Consider the following 20680-nt stretch of genomic DNA (forward strand, 5'->3'; position numbering starts at 1 on the left):
ACATCCTCATCATTATACTGATCTGTGCTTTGAGCAGGTGTATGGATCCTCACACTGTCCTCACACATCCTCATCATTATACTGATCTGTGCTTTGAGCAGGTGTATGGATCCTCACACTGTCCTCACACATCCTCATCATTATACTGATCTGTGCTTTGAGCAGGTGTATGGATCCTCACACTGTCCTCACACATCCTCATCATTATACTGATCTGTGCTTTGAGCAGGTGTATGGATCCTCACACTGTCACACTGACTGTGTCTCTGCTGACGGCGCGCGGCGGAGCGCTGACACTACAGCTCCCAACAGTAAACAACACGACGTCACTTCCGCTTTCAGGTTGACAGCAAAACAACAGAAGCACGAGCGATAAAAGCAGAGAGCGAGCGGAAACATCTGGGACGACTGTAAACAAGATGAAGGTAAGAGAGAGACGGTTTTCATCTGAGTCTGTCATGACCACAGCTGCAGTGACGCAGCTCATATTCACGAACGTCACAGTCTGTCCGTAAACACAGCACCGCTGAAGTCACACTGTATGTGTCTACGGTATTACAGGCATCGGGGTGTGTGTGTGTGTGTGTGTGTGTGTGTGTGTGTGTGTGTGTGTGTGTGTGTGTGTGTGTAAGCTGAGGTACTTAGTGAAATGAGCTCGTGTTGTTCTGTAACGTGCAGGTTCACTGTGAGCACACAGTGTGTGACATAAAGATGTGACGCTTGTTGGTAGAATCAGATGAATTATGAGTTATTACACAGCCATCACTTTGGATCACACACAGCAACTGTTGTTGCTTCATGCTATTTGTTTTTCTTTTCTTTGAATCTGAAGGCTCAGTATTTGTGACATAGACATCTGGGCATAAATTATACTTTAATAAACACTGACCGGCCACTTCACACATAATGTACAATCCATGTGATCCAATATTCTGACATACATTGTTCTTTTACAGAGCTTATCATGTTGAAGACAGGTATTCATTTAATTATGATGTTTACTGTTGAGGTTGTAGTTTGCATGCAGTGGTATTAGATATGAAAGATTGGCTAATCGTTGTTCATATTATATAGATAGTATCTATATATATATATCTCTATATATATATATATATTATTTGTACAGAACTTTTCTTACAAATAGAATGTAACACCAAGTGTACACAATAACCCCCCATAACAAATAAAAGCACAGCACAAACTGAGGACACTGAGGAAACACTGGAGGCAGTTTAAAAATGAAAAGATAATAAAATGTAATAAAAAATAAATGCAATTATAACCCATATAGATAGATAGATAGATAGATAGATAGATAGATAGATAGATAGATAGATAGATAGATAGATAGATAGATAAAAGGCCACTCCCAGAAGACCTGAGGGTCCTCGACGGTTCATAGGGTGAAAGTAGATCAGATAAATAGGTGTGACTAAGACCATTAAACGATTTATACAACAATAACATTTTTATTAGAAACACCTTTCAATCTAATGTACTCCTAGACTACAGCACCCACCAAGACCGCAATAATAAACATAAAATAGAACCAATACCGCTCTGACAGTGTCAACAAAAACTGAAAAAAGTTTTATTAAAGTAAATTATTATTAAAGAATTTAAACATATGACATACAAACATTAAACATATGACATACAAACATTAAAAAGAACAATTGACAATAAGCCATAAAATAATGATAAATGACTGCATCTGCACATCTATACAGCAATGCACACATTTTTATATAGAGATAATAAAAACTATTATCATTATACTTGACCTATTTTTGCAACCTCACTCATCAAGACTAGCCCTGGATAGTGCATCAAGTTTAGCCTCACTTGCTTTACAGGCTCTGCAGAGATGTTGTTGATTGAGATACATCATTGATTCTCTCTGATCAGGCAGACAGGTGATTCTTGAACATGGGTGGAGCTAAGGCAGGCTGGATGAAGCCTGGATATTCGAACATGCCATCTGTAACGGCACCCACTTGTCAATCAAGTGTTTTCACTAGAATATGTGTCAGCCAGCCAGAGCTGTTGTATTTTCATGAAAAATTCAGTTTTCTGTTATGAAAACTATGCACCTTACTGTTGCTTGCTGACTGTTCTTCAGTTAACAGCTTTTCTCTGGAGAACTGTTTGCACTGCATGCTGTCTTTCAGGTGATGACTTCACAGCAGGGGGTAGAAGAGGAGAACAGCTTTTCTCCAGCTGAGCCAGTTGAAAACAATCACCTCATTGAAGAGGAGGAAGTCCCCCCTTACCTCCAAGAGGAACACTCCCATGGTGAGGGAACTACTGTACATCCATAGGCTGTATTCACAGTGTGCAGGGTTGTACAGCAGTCTCACAGTGGATCCTGATACCCCTGATATTATTACTGTTACCCACTGTGAATATAACATATCATTTTTATTTCATAAATCACAATCAATTTGAAGATGTGCGCATGTGTATGAACCTCATGTTCAGGCTACAACACTCTCACATTTCTCCATTATGAAATATAATTGGACTGTATATAAGAAATCAAATTGTTGGGTCTCAGTCAAACACGTTGTGTTGTTCAGAAGATTTTTCCAAACTTGTCCAAATTAGGTCAAATAGTTTTATTCTCCAGGTGGAAAAAAACAACACACAGTATAGGAGCCATTTCTGTGTGTGTGTTTTGTTTGACCACTAGGGTGTAGTATTTTTGTTTCTGTCTAATTATACACCCAGCACCAGGTGTATAGAATAGGACTGAAATCAGTTTGAGTTGAATGGTTGTGTGGGGCACACCAGTTCTTATCAGCATCCAGCTGAAAAGCAGCTTTATGTTAAGCTCCAGTCACCAACAACCTACATGGTAATGTTTTTTGTTTTTTTTTTCATTTCTTTTGCAATAAATGGGAACCTCGCCTGAAACAGAAGAAACCTTTGCACAGTATTTTGTTTTGCCTGAAACCGAGTGAAGAACAATTCTCAAGCCACCATTAATGACTAATCGAGTTTCTTTTTGGTAGTCACAACACGCAGGATTCATCAAGTTTGTAGCAGATAGAACTTTTATTATTTTGACAGACAAACAAAGCCCAAGTCATACATGGAAAGACTGTTTTTCAGTCTCGAAGCATCTCCTTTTATACTTTTCAGTTTTATACATCAGTGATGCAAGCCCTGCCCACCTTTTTTATTCACCCACAACATATCGATGTGGACACATGCCTTTTTGCCTACCCACGACCTAATGGTATAAATATATGCCAGGTGTTCAGGTCACTCCAGGACATACATGGGTTACTCTTGGTCACACACCTGGAAAACTTGGGGACTCTCCAATCTGATGGTGTCTGCCAGGTGTTCAGGTCACTTCAGGACACACACCTGGCAAACTTGGGGAGTTTCCAATTTGATGGTCTTTCCCCAGACACTGCCCTGTAGCCATTTTGGCCCAGCCTTTTTTGTACTGCCAGGCCTGTGTCTTCTTATCAGTAAACTCACAGGCTTCTTGGCCCACTGTATTCGGCCAAGAAGTGGCACAATTTCTACTGTACTAACATTTCAAACTTTTATTATTATACATGCAAGATGCATTTTAGTTCAAAAGCACAACAGGCTTAAGTTACTACTATGTATTTATTTAGTCTGTTAGAGCAATTGTTGCAATATGAGTGCAGTCATTTACATTTACATTTGGGAATTGAGCACTGACAACCAGGCCAGAACTGAAAAGAGGAACCAGTGATCGTCCCTGTCAAAGGCTTTCTCCCCTATCCAGATAAAAGTCAACATTGCACAGTGGGTCTGCGACCACAACTCAAGATACCTCAATTCTAAATTTGTTTCAAACATAATAAAAAAATGCTACTGAAGCAGTGGTCAGTGCTGGTTGTCCACAGAGGAAGAACCAGATTCTGGCTGTAAACTGTGCAGAAGCTGCTGTACAGGTGTGGACTGTGTTGGCTGGATTACAGCTCAGCTGGCTTCCTGAGACTGGATAAACTGCTCATAATGAGGTTGGAGAAGGTCCAAACTGGATTGACCCTACAACTCGGCCTCAGTGTTTCAGCCCTGATAACTTCTTTAAGCCATTACAATTAGAATGTGGCTTTTTGAAGAATTGGTTCTACAACAGCTTCCTTCAGTCCTGATCAGTGTCTTCTGCCAGTCTCTGCTAACGCTGGTTGTTTCGCATTAAACCATGCAATGAAACTTACATGGTTTATTTTCAGTAAACACTTCCTCTGTGGAGTCTAGGGGGCAGTCCAGGACAGGGCTGGCCCTCTTGACCAGTGTTATGGAATTTTCTCTTTTTGGGTTACACGAGGTCACGTGTGAGCCTTGTGGTCCTCTGCAGTATTAGTTGTTTGTCTTTGACTAGGTGCCACCATATCTCAACTCTGTGGTGTCCAGGGTCGAAGAGACCTGTTGCTGCATTCCTAGACATAATAGGTAGCTAACTGTTGACGTTCCATTAGCATGAACAGACAACAGTGTCTCCAGACTAGAATGTGTTGAAGGTGAACACGAACATGGGTAAATGCATTCCCTTTGACTATTTTGGGCGTAAAGTATTTGTGGCGTCATCTATGAGGGTTTAAAGTGTGACCACCAGCATGAGTTCATCAGAATGTGAGACCGACTCAAGCACTTCAGGTGTACTTTGAGAGTGTCTCTAGTTCTCCTTGGCCAAGCGTCAATAAATAATACAGCATAAGACATCAGAGGCTCCTGAACACTTTCTTCCCTCCTGACTTCACCATTGACCTTTGACTTCAGCAATTTCTCCACAACAACCAGTTTGTTGTGTTTTTCTCTGTCTCTCTCGGAGTCCTGACCACTCTAAAGGACCTCTGTCGTCTCATTAAGTGGAGAAGGATGGAGTAATTAACATAAAGGTACTTACACTCAAAAAAAAAAAGGGTCAAAATGCAGGACTCATGCATTTGAATTACATAGAAAATTTCCATCCATTTTAATTACTTAGGTTTAATATAAATTAAGTGATATACTTAATGTGACGCAAGTAATAAGATGAATGTAATAGTACTAATAAACTCAATGTGCTTCCACTACACAGCAGTGTAGTAGTAACCAGGTTTATGCATTCAATATTAATAAAATCAATTTGTTTGCCCAAACCCAACAGAGAAAATGAATGCAGTCGTTTTGAGTTTTTTACGTTGTAGTACTATTACATTAATCTTATTACTTGCGTCACATTAAGTTTGTTAGTTTATTTATATTAAAACCATGTAATTGAAATGGATGGAAATTTTCTATCTAATTGAAATGCATGCATAAGCATAAATATTTTTTTGAGTGTACTGTTTGAATAACTAAAAGAGAGAGAAATGAGTATACATGTTTTTTCAGTTTGTAGTTTTCTGTCCATGTCTCTGTCTCTTTCACTTTGCGTCTCTATATCTGTCTCTGACTGTCTTGCTCATCTCGGTCTCTGTTTGTCTCTCAGACACAGATAAGGACCACCCCAGGGAAGAAGGAGGAGTTGTGTGGAGAGTGGGCGGCGGCCTGTTCAGCATGACACGAAGCGCCGTTGGTGCAACCCTGGGGGGCGTTGCGTGGGTAGGAACTAAAAGTTTTGAGCTGACCAAGACAGCTGTGACCAGCGTGCCGGCAGCCAGCGTGGGATTGGTCAAAGGGAGCGTCTCCATGGTTACAGGAGGTGTCGGAGCAGTGGGATCTGTGGTGGCAAGTAAAGTCACACCAAGGAAGAAGGACAAAGCTGACTGATGGACAGTGGGCTGTGTGTGTGTGTGTGTGTGTGTGTGTGTGTGTGTGTGTGAGATGCAGTGAGAGCAAAATACCTCGAATGCTTCGAATGGATTTTCATCACAGCATGTATTCACTCATGCAGCTATAAAGATACAAGAGCAGCAGTCATTGTCAATCTGGAACTCACTGCACATGGCGTTGAGAAGTTGCGAAATGTTCAGTTTTACTTAAATGTCCCATGATGCATGGGAGCAACGTTTCAGATCGTCACAGAAAACAATCAGAGATTACGTGAGAGACAGATTGCTTTGTATCTGCATGCCTGAACACAGAGTGACACACAGTTCCTTTGAACTCAACTCGAGTTTAAACGTTTCGTTAAGAGTTATATTAAAGTAGATGATCTTTGTGTTTGAGTTTGGGATCACATGGTATACCTGTAAATGGACTGGTTAGGTAAGAGTGCTACAGATCTAGTGAGAATCCAGAATGAGTGATTCAGCTCTGCGTGCATGTTACTGCTCAGTTTGTTATTTTCTGTTACATGGTCAGTGTCGTGAAACTTACAACATGTTTACTTTCACTTTGCACAACCTAAGTCTTCATCTTCATCAATCTCATGAATCCTTTCTTACGCTGCTTTTTGTGAGATTAGGGTCTGATAGGAATTCATGACCTGACAGCATACAGCAATCAAGACAACTGGACGGCTAAATACTGTGAGCTATAACAAGACAAAGTGCTCTGATATCGAAGACACCTGGCAAAGAAACACAAGGGAACTAAGTGTGATGAGTTCACTCTAAAGACATCATTAGCGGTCAGTGTTTGGTGGTGCCAGTTAGTTCATTTCAACTAACTGCTTAATAGATAGGTTCTTAGCTACCCTTAGTCCTGCACCCATGAGTCAGATATTTACAACTGCCAGGGAGGTTTTGTTTGCAGCCCTGTATTCATGTTTGTTCTTTGCTTTTCGGTTTGTCTTTAGCACAATATATCAGAAAGGAAAGAGAAAATACAGCCTTACAAATAGATTTTTGAGTTTAAAGGTTTAATAGACACCAAAAAAGTGCACAGCGGAAGTACTTTGGAACCGAAAGCATGGCGACAATCATTTTGTCCCTGATCTTGATCACAAGGTAAACAGTAGAATTGTGCTGTTCACAGTTTCCTCACTGAAACGAATAAGGATGCCCTGGTTTTGATGTAATGCTGTAGTTTGTAGTAATGCAGACAAGAAGCAAGTATTTAATTGTCATTCATCAAATGTAAAATATGAGGTGATGTGTGGTACCGATAATATCACCTGCATACCAAATTAAAATAACTCTTCCATGCAAGCAAGCTGCCTGGCATTGGACCTGCTGACTACACTGACAAAGTTCTAATAAGATAAAAATTTGAATTGAGAGGTTTGTTGAGTCTTTATCGTTCTGTCAGACAGAAAGGTGAAGGAGGTTTTTTTTATTCATCAGTAACTTAAGTATATCAACACCACCACTCCCCTTACCCTTGTTCATCTGTGGTTCAGCGGTAGAGTTATTAATATGTGGGGCATTATGACATAAACATATGCAGCCATATAGCATGTCCATCTAATGTGTTTGTGAATCGATGCATCTTATTCTTAGTAAAATCCTGGTAGCAGAGACACAGACAGGTGGAGCTGAGCGCCGAGTGAAACAAAGTTTGTAAATGGACTGAAAAATCAAAACGTGTAGATTTTGGGATGGTTTCATGACAGGTAAAATAGAACATTATTATCTGCGGGCAACTCTTGAGCCACTGAGGTTTGAAAACGACTTACAGCAGACACAGAAGAAGCTTAAAGCAACTATTTTGTATTAAGTATTAAGTTCCTTGTGAATGTGTGTGTACATGCATGCGCGCACACACACACGTACTCATATCCACAAAAGTTGTCATCCAGCAAAAAAAATATCTTTGTTAAACAGACTGTTGAGCTGTCCAGACCTCTGCATGCAGCAGACAGGAGTTCCATCAATAATGAGCGTTAAACCAGAGATGAGAATTTCTGTGTCAATGTCCAATGCAGATTATTTGCAATATGTGTATCATAATCAGCAGCCACTCCATCCATGTTCATATTTAGTATTGAGATCATGTCCCTTTACTTGATCTCTGATGTGTGTACTGTATACAATGGCACTGCATGTTTTTACTGGCAACCTACAGTACATATACAGTATATACAGTATACTGGAGCCTGTTTACCACAGAACATTTATGTGTTCCCATTTTACAGACCACACGGTACAGCCACAATTGTCAATCATATCTCCAGTTTATTTGTGAAATATGTTAAAAAGGGTGAAAGAAAATAAACATTATGAAAAGTCAACATGCCACAGATGAAAAGAAACTAAGCTGTATGATACTATACTGAAAGTGTAGAGGGCGACCTGTTACTGAGACACTTTCTTAACTTAAGATCATCTGTTTGGGTGGATGTCCCAAATCAGATTAAGATCAGTGACTTTATTTTCTTCTATTGTGCTTAATGTGCCCAAGAAAACAGCAATAACGGTTCAAAATGTCAACGCAACATGCCCATGTACAGATTAAATAGGCCAGTATTAGTATTGTGGACCAAACCAGCGCAGTCACACTTTATTTGGTCCATGATTTTTTAGAATAGTTTCTTCATTCATTATAGATAAAGAGACTTTACTTGTTTGTGTAACGTAGAGTTGCTGCATAGCAGGTCATATGAACATTCAAAAGTGAAAAATTAAATTCTGTGTGTAATAAGAGAGTTCTTTCCAGAAAATGATCAGGAAATAACAGACCTGTGAAATGAGAATATTGAATTTGTATTTGTATTTGTTGTTTTTGCACTTTGTCAGCTGAGCGTTTGTTAAAGCGAGAGACACAACAGCATGATGAGCTCACAGGATGTCACAGCTGTATGAAGACAGAGACAGACAGACAGACAGACAGACAGACAGACAGACAGACAGGAAACAGCTGCAAAATGCTCTGTGATGTGAGAATACACTTTTTATAACAGCATGTAGGTTATAGTAAGTGACTAACCTGTCCCATATGATGAGATAGTATGAAGACCAAACTGTTTGCTTTTGTGTGAATTTTGTAATTAGGCCGGAGTGAATCTACAGTACATTTTTATATGTGAGAAAATAAATTCATTCTACATTTGCTGCATGCCTCAGGGTGGTGTTTCTCACACTTTCTTCTCTCCCTCCTTCTGCCATGTTACTTCTTGCCTGAGTTTCTTCTTTCTCCATCACCCTCGCTCTCTCAATTTAAATTCAGTTTGCTTTTTTGACATGAACATAGTCTTTCTCAAGACTGTGAGACTTTTCAGCCTAAGCCAAGTTGTGTATTCTATAATTATTCTATATATAACAAGATTAGACTGAACTGTAAAAAAAAAAATCTGTTTTATTAATCTAGCACAATATAACAAATCACTTTGCCTTAATGTGTACAGTAAGTGGTGAGGTTGAATCCAGAACATCTGGAAATGAAACCTCAGTCCATCACAGAGAAGCCTAAATGAAAAGAGAGAGGAAGGAGGATAAAGTGTACATGTAAATTATTCATGACAGTGTAGAGCGCTGCCTGGTGGATCTTATCCAAAGCCTCTGTACTAGAAGTGTAAGCAGCTCCCAGTCTGGGCAGAGTTAGTTTCTAGGACTGCTAGCTGCATGGCTAACTCAACTAACTAGCTATTTAGCTTTTCCTTTACAAGTATGTCTATCTGTCCATCAGCAAACTCATTTTGCAACAAGAGCAACCAAAGGACATCAGAGGGAAATCAACATAATTCTTGTTTCATTTGTGGGTGGTAGATTAATTCAGTTCATATCGTTGTTTTGCAAGCACAGTCACTGTTACTGTATGGCATCATTCTTTTCTATAACTCAGGGTGAAATATCATTTGCTGATCTGGTAAAGAGAAATGAGGCTGTGCCTACATCAGCTGGTCAGCTTGGATCCCTGTGTAGACAACCTGGCACCATGAAACACACCTTGCAGTCAATCAGCAATCAACTGTCAACACAGGTTAGTGCAGTGCACACCCGGCACAAAGTCCATGTAAACTGGTTTTGAGTACTTCTTCTGTTTTCAGCATCAACTCCTAAACGAGTGCCGTACAGATTCACAGAAGATAAGGTTCTGTGCTAGGACCACTTCTATTCAGTTTATATATGCTTCCTTCAGGGAACATTATTAGGAATCACTCTATCAATTTTCATTGTTATGCTGACGACACCCAATTATATTTATCGATCAAGCCTGATGAAAAAAACTATTTCAGACAAAACAGAAGTTCTTGTAATTGGACCCAAACACCTCAGAAATTCTCTTTCTAGAGACTTAGTTACTTTAGATGGGATCACCCTGGCCTCTAGCTCCACTGTAAAGAATCTTGGAGTTGTTTTTGATCAGGATTTGTCCTTTAACGTCCACATAAAACAAATTTCAAGGACTGCATTCTTCCACTTACGTAACATGATCGCCAAGACGCACTGTATCTCAAGCAGATTCTTACTTCAAGGCCTGACTATTGTACTCTTTGTTATCAGGCTGCTCCAATAAGTCTCTTAGGACTTTGCAGTTAATTCAGAATGCTGCTGCACGTGTTCTGACAGGCCAGATCAGAGATCACATCTCTCCCATTTTGGCTTCCTTGCATTGGCTACTTTAAATCTAGAATAGAATTTAAAATTCTTCTCCTTACTTACAAAGCTCTTCATGGTCAGGCACCATCTATCTAAAAGAGCTCATAATACCTTACTACCCCTCTAGACACTGCGCTCTCAGGACTGCTGGGTTCCTTGTGGTTCCTATAGTCTCCAAAAGTAGATGGAGCCAGAGCTTTCAGTATCAGGCTCCTCTTCTGTGGAACAAACTACCTTTCTGGGTTCAGGAGGCAGACACGGTCACACTTTTAAGATAGACTTAAGACTTTCCTTTTTGATAGGCTTATAGTTAGGGCTGGCTCAGGTCATCCCTTAGTTATGCTGCCATAGGATTAGACTGCGGGGGACTCCCCTCCTCCCCTCTCTCTCTCTCTCTCTCTCTCCAGGTTATGCCTAGTCAGGCAGGGTATTGGTTAACGATGCAGTCACATCTCCCTTACTGAAAACTCTCTTTCTCTGTCTCTCTCTCTCTCACCATCTGTGACATACATGTCTCATTAATGCATGTTACTAACTACTACTAACTACTAACTAAACTTCTTCCCTGGAGTTTCTGTGCTCTGTCTCCAGCAGGTTCTCATGGATCGTGGGCTGCTGTGGTCCTGCATGACGTCCACTACACATATTACCACTGTCATTATTTCTACCATATCTCCATTACAGTTTATAGTTAGTTGATGATTTGCTGCTGCTGTGCATCTGTGTCTCTCTGTCTCTATCACAGGTTCCACTGCTACTGTAATCATTTTAATTCATTGTAATTCATTGTCATTTTATCAGTCATTGTAATTCATTGTCATTTTATCATTCATTGTGAGTCATTGTCTTTTGTCAGTCTGTCATTGTACATATGTGGTGTGATTTTGTCCTGTACACGTGACATCCATTGCACGTCTGTCCGTCCTGGGAGAGGGATCCCTCCTCTGTGGCTCTTCCTGAGGTTTCTTCCACCTTTTTTCCCTGTTAAAGTTTTTTCCTCACTGGAACCGAGGGTCTAAGGACAGAGGGTGTCACTCCCTGTACAGATTGTAAAGCCCTCTGAGGCAAATGTACTTTGTGACTTTGGGCTATACAAATAAAATTATACCACAAAACTGAGTACACAAAACATCTTTTTTAAATCAATGTTAGAACATTTGAAGTCAGTTTATTGGTATAAATGAAACCATATGTTGTTATAAAAAGACAGATCCGGCCATACCTAAAGAGACATCAGATAGAAAAACTGACAATGACTGGTTGACATTTTATTGAGTTTAATTTCCTGCTTTGGATGAGACAAGTATCAAAAAGTCTTGATTTAAAGGCTGTGTGAGAAACAATGACATGAAATATGCTGATGAAAAACCTGTAAAACCTGATATATATTTAGATTGTTTTTCTCCCATCGACCTTCATCAAATAACTTCAATAATTTCTTCATTTAAACCGTCAGCCTCTCTCTTAGACCCCATCCCAACCAGGCTGCTCAAGGATGTACATAAAGAGTATGGTCTAGACCTGCTCTGCATGAAAAGTGTCATTAGATAACTTTTGTTATGATATGGCGCTATATAAATAATTTCAAAATTGAAATTGAAAACAAGACAGGGTATGCTTGACATTTACCACATTTAGTTTTCTGTAGTTTTTAATATGTACAAAATCATAGTTTTTACTTTATCAAATAAAACATGCTGTTATTGTAAAATATTTATATATTAAAGATAAAATGAAAAATGAATGGAAATGGAAATTATGTATATATGTATACAGTAGCTGATTCTTCACTGAGGGTTGTGACATGTGGGGTTCCTCAGGGGTCAGTTCTTGGACCCCTTGGACCCCTTTTGTTCAGCCTACATATGCTGCCTTTGGGTCAAATTCTGCAGAATTCTAATGTCAACTATCATAGTTATGATGACACACAGATATATCTTGCGCTGTCCCCAGATGACTGCAGTCCTATAGAGTCATTGTGTAACTGTCTAGAGCAAGTCAAAAATTGGATGAACCAAAATTTTCTTCAGTTAAATCAAGAAAAAACTGAGGTAATTGTTTTTGGCAATAAAGAGAAGAGGGTTGCTGTCAGTAAACACCTTGAGTTACTGTCTCTAGAAACTGAAGACCAAGTCCGAAACCTTGGCGTGTTGATAGACTCAGATCTGACCTTCAACAGTCACATAAAATCAGTCACCAAAACAGCCTTCTACCAACTTAAGAACATATCCAGAGTTAAGGGCTTTATGTCCCAAACAGATCAGGAGAAGCTGATCCATGCTTTCATCTCCAGTAGACTTGACTACTGTAATGGTCTTTTGACTGGACTCCCCCAAAAAAGTATCAAACAGCTGCATCTCATTCAGAACACAGCAGCTCGAGTTTTTTTTTTAAAATTACTTTATTTATAGGTTACAAGTTTTTTTAAAAAACAGTAACAGAACATACATAAGAACAATCAACAGCAACATACAAAAAACAACAAAACAAAAACGCAAAGGGCTGCCAAGCCGTTCACAAAGTAGCTATTTTGTTCAAACAAAGTTGTCACAAAAACAATATCTCCAGAGCAAGGTAAAATTACATAAATGAGTTATTCCAATCCAACACTGTGTTACATAGTTATGTGGCCAGATAAGTCAGAGTCCCTGTGGTTATCAGGTGATGTGACAGTGTGCCAAGAAAGGTCCCCATATTTTCTTGAATCTATTTTGTGCATTGGGATTGTACAAACGGAGTTTTTCCAACTGTGTAATGGACAGCATTTCTTTCAGCCAGTGTGCAAAACAAGGTGGAGTAGTGGACTTCCACGTCTGGAGAATAAGTTTCTTAGCCACCACCATTCCAGTCCGCCAAGCCATCTGCACATTGCGTGGTAATTCAATAGTCTTTGCAGAGCAACCAAAAATGGCCAAGTCAATCGGGAACTCACTGCACATGGCGTTGAAAAGTTGCGAAATGTTCAGTTTTTACTAAATGTCCCATGATGCATGGAGAACGTTTCAGATCGTCACAGAAAACATCAGAGATTACGTGAGAGAGATGCTTTGTATCTGCATGCCTGAACACAGAGTGACACACAGTTTCCTTTGAACTCAACTCGAGTTTAAACGTTTCGTTAAGAGTATATTAAAGTAGATGATCTTTTGTGTTTGAGTTTGGGATCACATGGTATACCGTAAATGGACTGGTTAGGTAAGATGCTACAGATCTAGTGAGAATCCAGAATGAGTGATTCAGCTCTGCGTGCATGTTACTGCTCAGTTTGTTATTTTCTGTTACATGGTCAGTGTCGTGAAACTTACAACATGTTTACTTTCACTTTGCACAACCTAAGTCTTCATCTTCATCAATCTCATGAATCCTTTCTTACGCTGCTTTTGTGAGATAGGGTGATAGAATTCATGACCTGACAGCATACAGCAATCAAGACAACTGAACGGCTAAATACTGTGAGCTATAACAAGACAAAGTGCTCTGATATCGAAGACACCTGGCAAAGAAACACAAGGGAACTAAGTGTGATGAGTTCACTCTAAAGACATCATCTTAGCGGTCAGTGTTTGGTGGTGCCAGTTAGTTCATTTCAACTAACTGCTTAATAGATAGGTTCTTAGCTACCCTTAGTCCTGCACCCATGAGTCAAGATTACAACTGCCAGGGAGGTTTTGTTTGCAACCCTGTATTCATGTTTGTTCTTTGCTTTTCGGTTTGTCTTTTAGCACAATATATCAGAAAGGAAAGAGAAAATACAGCCTTACAAATAGATTTATGAGTTTAAAGGTTTAATAGACACAAAAAAAGTGCACAGCGGAAGTACTTTGGAACGAAGCATGGCGACAATCATTTGTCCCGATCTTGATCACAAGGTAAAGTAAATTGTGCTGTTCACAGTTTTCCACTGAAACGAATAAGGATGCCCTGGTTTTTGATGTAATGCTGTAGTTTGTAGTAATGCAGACAAGAAGCAAGTATTTAATTGTCATTCATCAAATGTAAAATATGAGGTGATGTGTGGTACCGATAATATCACCCGGCATACCAAATAAAATAACTCTTCCATGCAAGCAAGCTGCCTGGCATTGGACCTGCTGACACATTGACAAGTTCTAATAAGATAAAATTGAATTGAGAGGTTTGTTGAGTCTTATTCGTTCTGTCAGACAGAAAGTGGAAGGAGGTTTTTTTTATTCATCAGTAACTTAAGTATCAACACCACCACTCCCCTTACCCTTGTTCATCTGTGGTTCAGCGGAGTTATTAATATGTGGGGCATTATGACATAAACATATGCAGCCATATAGCATGTCCATCTAAGTGTTTGTGAATCGATGCATCTTATTCTTAGTAAAATCCTGGTAGCAGAGACACAGACAGTGGAGCTGAGCGCCGAGTGAAACAAAGTTTGTAAATGGACTGAAAAATCAAAACGTGTAGATTTTGGGATGGTTTCATGACAGGTAAGATAGAACATTATATCTGCGGGCAACTCTTGAGCCACTGAGGTTTGAAAACGACTTACAGCAGACACAGAAGAAGCTTAAAGCACACTATTTTGTATAAGTATTAAGTTCCTGTGAATGTTGTGGTACATGCAGCGCGCACACACACAGGTACTCATATCCACAAAAGTTGTCATCCAGCAAAAAAAATATCTTTGTTAAACGAACTGTTGAGCTGTCCAGACCTCTGCATGCAGCAGACAGGAGTTCACAATAATGAGCGTTAAACCAAGATGAGAATTTCGGTGTCAATGTCCAATGCAGATTATTTGCAATAGTATCATAATCAGCAGCCACTCCATCCATGTTCATATTAGTATTGAGATCATGTCCCTTTACTTGATCTCTGATGTGTGTACTGTATACAATGGCACTGCATGTTTTTACTGGCAACCTACAGTACATATACAGTATAACAGTATACTGGAGCCTGTTTACCACAGAACATTTATGTGTTCCCATTTTACAGACCACACGGTACACGCCATAATGGTCAATCATATCTCCAGTTTATTTGTGAAATATGTTAAAAAGGGTGAAAGAAAAAAATTATGAAAAGTCAACATGCCACATGAAAAGAAACTAAGCTGTATGATACTATACTGAAAGTGTAGAGGGCGATCTGTTACTGAACACTTTCTTAACTAAGATCACTGTTTGGGGTGATGTCCCAAATCAGATTAAGATCAGTGACTTTATTTTCTTCTATTGTGCTTAATGTGCCCAAGAAAACAGCAATAACGGTTCAAAATGTCAACGCAACATGCCCATGTACAGATAAATAGGCCAGTATTAGTATTGTGGACCAAACCAGCGCAGTCACACTTTATTTGGTCCGATTTTTTTAGAATAGTTTCTTCATTCATTAAGATAAAGAACTTTACTTGTTTGTGTAACGTAGAGTTGCGTGCATAGCAGGTCATATGAACATTCAAAAGTGAAAAATTAAATTCTGTGTGTAATAAGAGAAGTTCTTTCCAAAAAAGATCAGGAATAACAGACCTGTAAATGAGAATATGGAATTTGTATTTGTATTGTTTGTTTTTGCACTTTGTCAGCTGAGCGTTTGTTAAAGCGAGAGACACAACAGCATGATGAGCTCACAGGATGTCCAAGCTGTAGAGAGACAGAGACAGACAGACAGGACAGCAGACAGACAGACAGACAGACAGACAGGAAACAGCTGCAAAATGCTCTGTGATGTGAGAATACACTTTTTATAACAGCAGGTAGGTTATAGTAAGTGACTAACCTGTCCCTAGTGAGATAGTATGAAGACCAAACTGTTTGCTTTTTGTGTGATTTTGTAATTAGGCCGGAGTGAATCTACAGTACATTTTATATGTGAAAATAAATTCATTCTACATTTGCTGCATGCCTCAGGGTGGTGTTTCTCACACTTCTCTCTCCCTCCTTCTGCCATGTTACTCTTGCCTGAGTGTCTGTTCTTCTTTCTCCATCACCTCGCTCCAATTTAAATTCAGTTTGTTTTTGACATGAACATAGTCTTTCTCAAGACTGGGAGACTTTTCAGCCTAAGCCAAGTTGTGTATTCTATAATTATTCTATATATAACAAGATTAGACTGAACGTAAAAAACTGTTTATTAATCTAGCACAATATACAAATCACTTTGCCTTAATGTGTAAAGTAAGTGGTGAGGTTGAATCCAGAACATCTGGAAATGAAACCTCAGTCCATCACAGAGAAGCCTAAATAAAAAGAGAGGAAGGAGGATAAAGTGTACATGTAAATTATTCAGGACAGTGTAGAGCGCTGCCTGGTGGATCTTATCCAAAGCCTCTGTACAGAATGTAAGCAGCTCCCAGTCTGGGCAGAGTAGTTTTCTAGGACTGCTAGCTGCATGGCTAACCAACTAACTAGCTATTTAGCTTTTCCTTTACAAGTATGTCTATCTGTCCATCAGCAAACTCATTTTGCAACAAGAGTGGAGGCAGAGCAACCAAAGGACATCAGAGGAAATCAACATAATTCTTGTTTTCATTTGGGGGGGTAGATTAATTCAGTTCATATCGTTGTTTTGCAAGCACAGTACTGTTACTGTATGGCTCATTCTTTTCTATAACTCAGGGTGAAATATCATTTGCTGATCTGGTAAAGAGAAATGAGGCTGTGCCTACATCAGCTGGTCAGCTTGGATCCCTGTGTAGACAACCTGGCACCATGAAACACACCTTGCAGTCAATCAGCAAAAAACTGTCAACACAGGTTAGAGTGCACACCCGGCACAAGCCATGTAAACTGGTTTTGAGTACTTCTCTGTTTTCATCAGCATCAACTCCTAAACGAGTGCCGTACAGATTCCACAGAAGATAAGGTTCTGTGCTAGGACCACTTCTATTCAGTTTATATATGCTTCCTTAGGGAACATTATTAGGAATCACTCTATCAATTTCATTGTTATGCTGACGACACCCAATTATATTTATCGATCAAGCCTGATGAAAAAAACTATTAAGACAAAACAGAAGTTCTGTGTAAGTGGACCCAAACACCTCAGAAACTCTCTTTAGAGACTTAGTTTTAGTTAGGGATCACCCTGGCCTCCAGCTCCACGGTAAAGAATCTTGGAGTTGTTTTTGATCAGGATTTGTCCTTTAACGTCCACATAAAACAAATTTCAAGGACTGCATTCTTCCACTTACGTAACATGATCGCCAAGACGCACTGTATCTCAAGCAGATTCTTACTTCTAGGCTGGACTATTGTAACTCTTTGTTATCAGGCTGCTCCAATAAGTCTCTTAGACTTTGAAGTTAATTCAGAATGCTGCTGCACGTGTTCTGACAGGAACCAAGATCAGAGATCAAATCTCCCATTTTGGCTTCCTTGCATTGGCCTTTAAACTAGAATAGAATTTAAAATTCTTCTCCTTACTTACAAAGCTCTTCATGGTCAGGCACCATCTATCTAAAAGAGCTCATAATACCTTAGTACCCCTCTAGAACACGTGCGCTCTCAGGATGCTGGTTCCTTGTGGTTCCTATAGTCTCCAAAAGTAGATGGGAGCCAGAGCTTTCAGTATCAGGCTCCTCTTCTGTGGAACAAACTACCTTTCTGGGTTCAGGAGGCAGACACGTCACACTTTTAAGATAGACTTAAGACTTTCCTTTTTGATAGAGCTTATAGTTAGGGCTGGCTCAGGTCATCCCTTAGTTATGTGCTGCATAGGATTAGACTGCGGGGGACTCCCCCTCCCTCCCCCTCTCTCTCTCTCTCTCTCCAGGGTTGCCTAGTCAGGCAGGGTATTGGTTAACGATGCAGTCACATCTCCCTTACTGAAAACTCCTTCTTTTTCTCTGTCTCTCTCTCTCTCACCATCTGTGAACATACATGTCTCATTAATGCATGTTACTAACTACTACTAACTACTAACTAAACTTCTTCCCTGGAGTTTCTGTGCTCTGTCGTCCAGCAGGTTCTCATGGATCGTGGCTGCTGCTGTGGTCCTGCATGACGTCCACTACACATATTACCACTGTCATTTTCTACCATATCTCCATACAGTTTATAGTTAGTTGATGATTTGCTGCTGCTGTGCATCTGTGTCTCTCTTCTCTATCACAGTTCCACTGCTACGGTAATCATTTTATAATTCATGTATTCATTGTCATTTTATATCAGTCATTGTAATTCATTGTCATTTTTATCATTCATTGTGATGTCATTGTCATTTTCAGTCATTGTATTGTACAATATGTTTGTGTTGATTTGTCCTGTACACGTGACATCCATTGCACGTCTGTCCGTCCTGGGAGAGGGATCCCTCCTCTGTGGCTCTTCCTGAGGTTTTCTTCCACTTTTTTTCCCTGTTAAGGTTTTTCAGTTTTCCTCACTGGAACCGAGGGTCTAAGGACAGAGGGTGTCACTCCCTGTACAGATGTAAAGCCCTCTGAGGCAAATGTACTTTGTGACTTGGGCTATACAAATAAAATTATACCACAAAACTGAGTACACAAAACATCTTTTTTAAATCATGTTAGAACATTTGAAGTCAGTTTATGGTATAAAATGAAACCAATGTTGTTATAAAAAGACAGATCCGGCCAACCTAAAGAGACATCAGATAGAAAAACTGACAATGACTGGTTGACATTTTATTGAGTTTAATTTCCTGCTTGGATGAGACAAGTATCAAAAAGTCTTGATTAAAAGGCTGTGTGAGAAACAATGACATGAAATATGCTGATGAAAAACCTGTAAAACCTGATATATATTTTAGATTGTTTTTCTCCCATCCGCTTCATCAATAACTTCAATAATTTCTTCATTAAAACCGTCAGCCTCTCTCTTAGACCCCATCCCAACCAGGCTGCTCAAGGATGTACATAAAGAGTATGGTCTAGACCTCTCTGCATGAAAAGTGTCATTAGATAACTTTTGTTATGAAGGGCGATATAAATAATTTCAAAATTGAAATTGAAAACAAGACAGGGTATGCTTGACATTTACCACATTTAGTTTTCTGTAGTTTTTAATATGTACAAACAATAGTTTTTACTTATCAAATAAAACATGCTGTTATTGAATATTTATAATAAAAGAAATGAAAAATGAATGGAAATGGAATAGTATATATGTATACAGTAGCGATTCTTCACTGAGGGTTGTGACATGTGGGGTTCCTCAGGGGTCAGTTCTTGGACCCCTTGGACCCCTTTGTTCAGCCTATATATGCTGCCTTTGGGTCAAATTCTGCAGAATTCTAGGTCAACTATCATAGTTATGCAGATGACACACAGATAATCTTGCGCTGTCCCCAGATGACTGCAGTCCTATAGAGTCATTGTGTAACTGTCTAGAGCAAGTCAAAAATTGGATGAACCAAAATTTTCTTCAGTTAAATCAAGAAAAAACTGAGGTATTGTTTTTGGCAATAAAGAGAAGAGGGTTGCTGTCAGTAAACACCTTGAGTTACTGTCTCAGAAACTAAAGACCAAGTCCGAAACCTGGCGGTGTGATAGACTCAGATCTGACCTTCAACAGTCACATAAAATCAGTCACCAAAACAGCCTTCTCCAACTTAAGAACATATCCAGAGTTAAGGCGTTTATGTCCCAAACAGATCAGGAGAAGCGGATCCATGCTTTACTCCAGTAGACTTGACACTGTAATGGTCTTTTGACTGGACTCCCCCAAAAAAGTATCAAACAGCTCAGCCATTCAGAACGCAGCAGCTCGAGTTTTGACCAGAACAAAGAGATCAGAACACATCACCCCAGTTCTAAGTCTTTACACTGGCTCCCAGTTAGCCACAGAATAGATTTTAAAGTTCTGCTACTAGTTTACAAATCACTGAATGGTTTAGGCCCACAATACATAAACGAATTTTAGTAGAATATAGACCCAGTAGGGCTCTGAGATCTACGGACTCAGGTCAGATAGGGGAGCACAGAGTTCAAACCAGACGGTGAAGCAGCATTTAGCAGTTATGTGCTCACAACTGGAACAAACTACCAGCAGGACAGAATCAGCCCCAACTCTTAGCACTTTTAAATCCAGGTTAAAAACTTTCTATTTTCACGTGCTTATGCTGAGCTCTTTTAAAAAACTTTTAAAGAATTTTTAACATAATCCAGTGATTTTGCTTAATGTTTTAAATTGTTTTTCATGCTATTTTAATGATTTTAAATGACATTCTGATGTTTTTAATTAAATTTTCTTCTCTTTTTTAATTTTTATTTCATTGCTATTGCTGTCTTAATGTCAAATGTTTTTCCTTGCCTCGTGTAAAGCACTATGAATTGCCTTGTGTACGAA

At 39.4% G+C, this 20680-nt stretch overlaps 1 protein-coding gene across 2 annotated transcripts in view; it reads left to right on the forward strand.

Moving 5' to 3' along the window:
* Positions 1-322: 322 nt before the first annotated feature.
* zgc:101566 (Transmembrane protein 263-B-like) overlaps positions 323-20680 on the forward strand; it is a 25536-nt gene continuing 5178 nt past the window's right edge. The window contains exons 1-3 of one of the 2 annotated variants that reach the window (XR_003461342.1): positions 323-425; positions 2172-2295; positions 5465-5797. Coding sequence is in view for 1 of the 2 variants with exons in the window: in XM_010755031.3 (XP_010753333.3) it covers positions 420-425; positions 2172-2295; positions 5465-5745 (411 nt within the window). In the remaining variant the exon portion in view is untranslated. Of the gene's footprint in view, positions 426-2171; positions 2296-5464; positions 8910-20680 lie in introns of those variants that run through there. The other variant, XM_010755031.3, reaches the window with a different exon arrangement.

This window comes from Larimichthys crocea, chromosome XXI (assembly GCF_000972845.2).
Source record: "Larimichthys crocea isolate SSNF chromosome XXI, L_crocea_2.0, whole genome shotgun sequence".
In the NCBI taxonomy this organism is placed as follows: Eukaryota; Metazoa; Chordata; class Actinopteri; family Sciaenidae; genus Larimichthys; species Larimichthys crocea.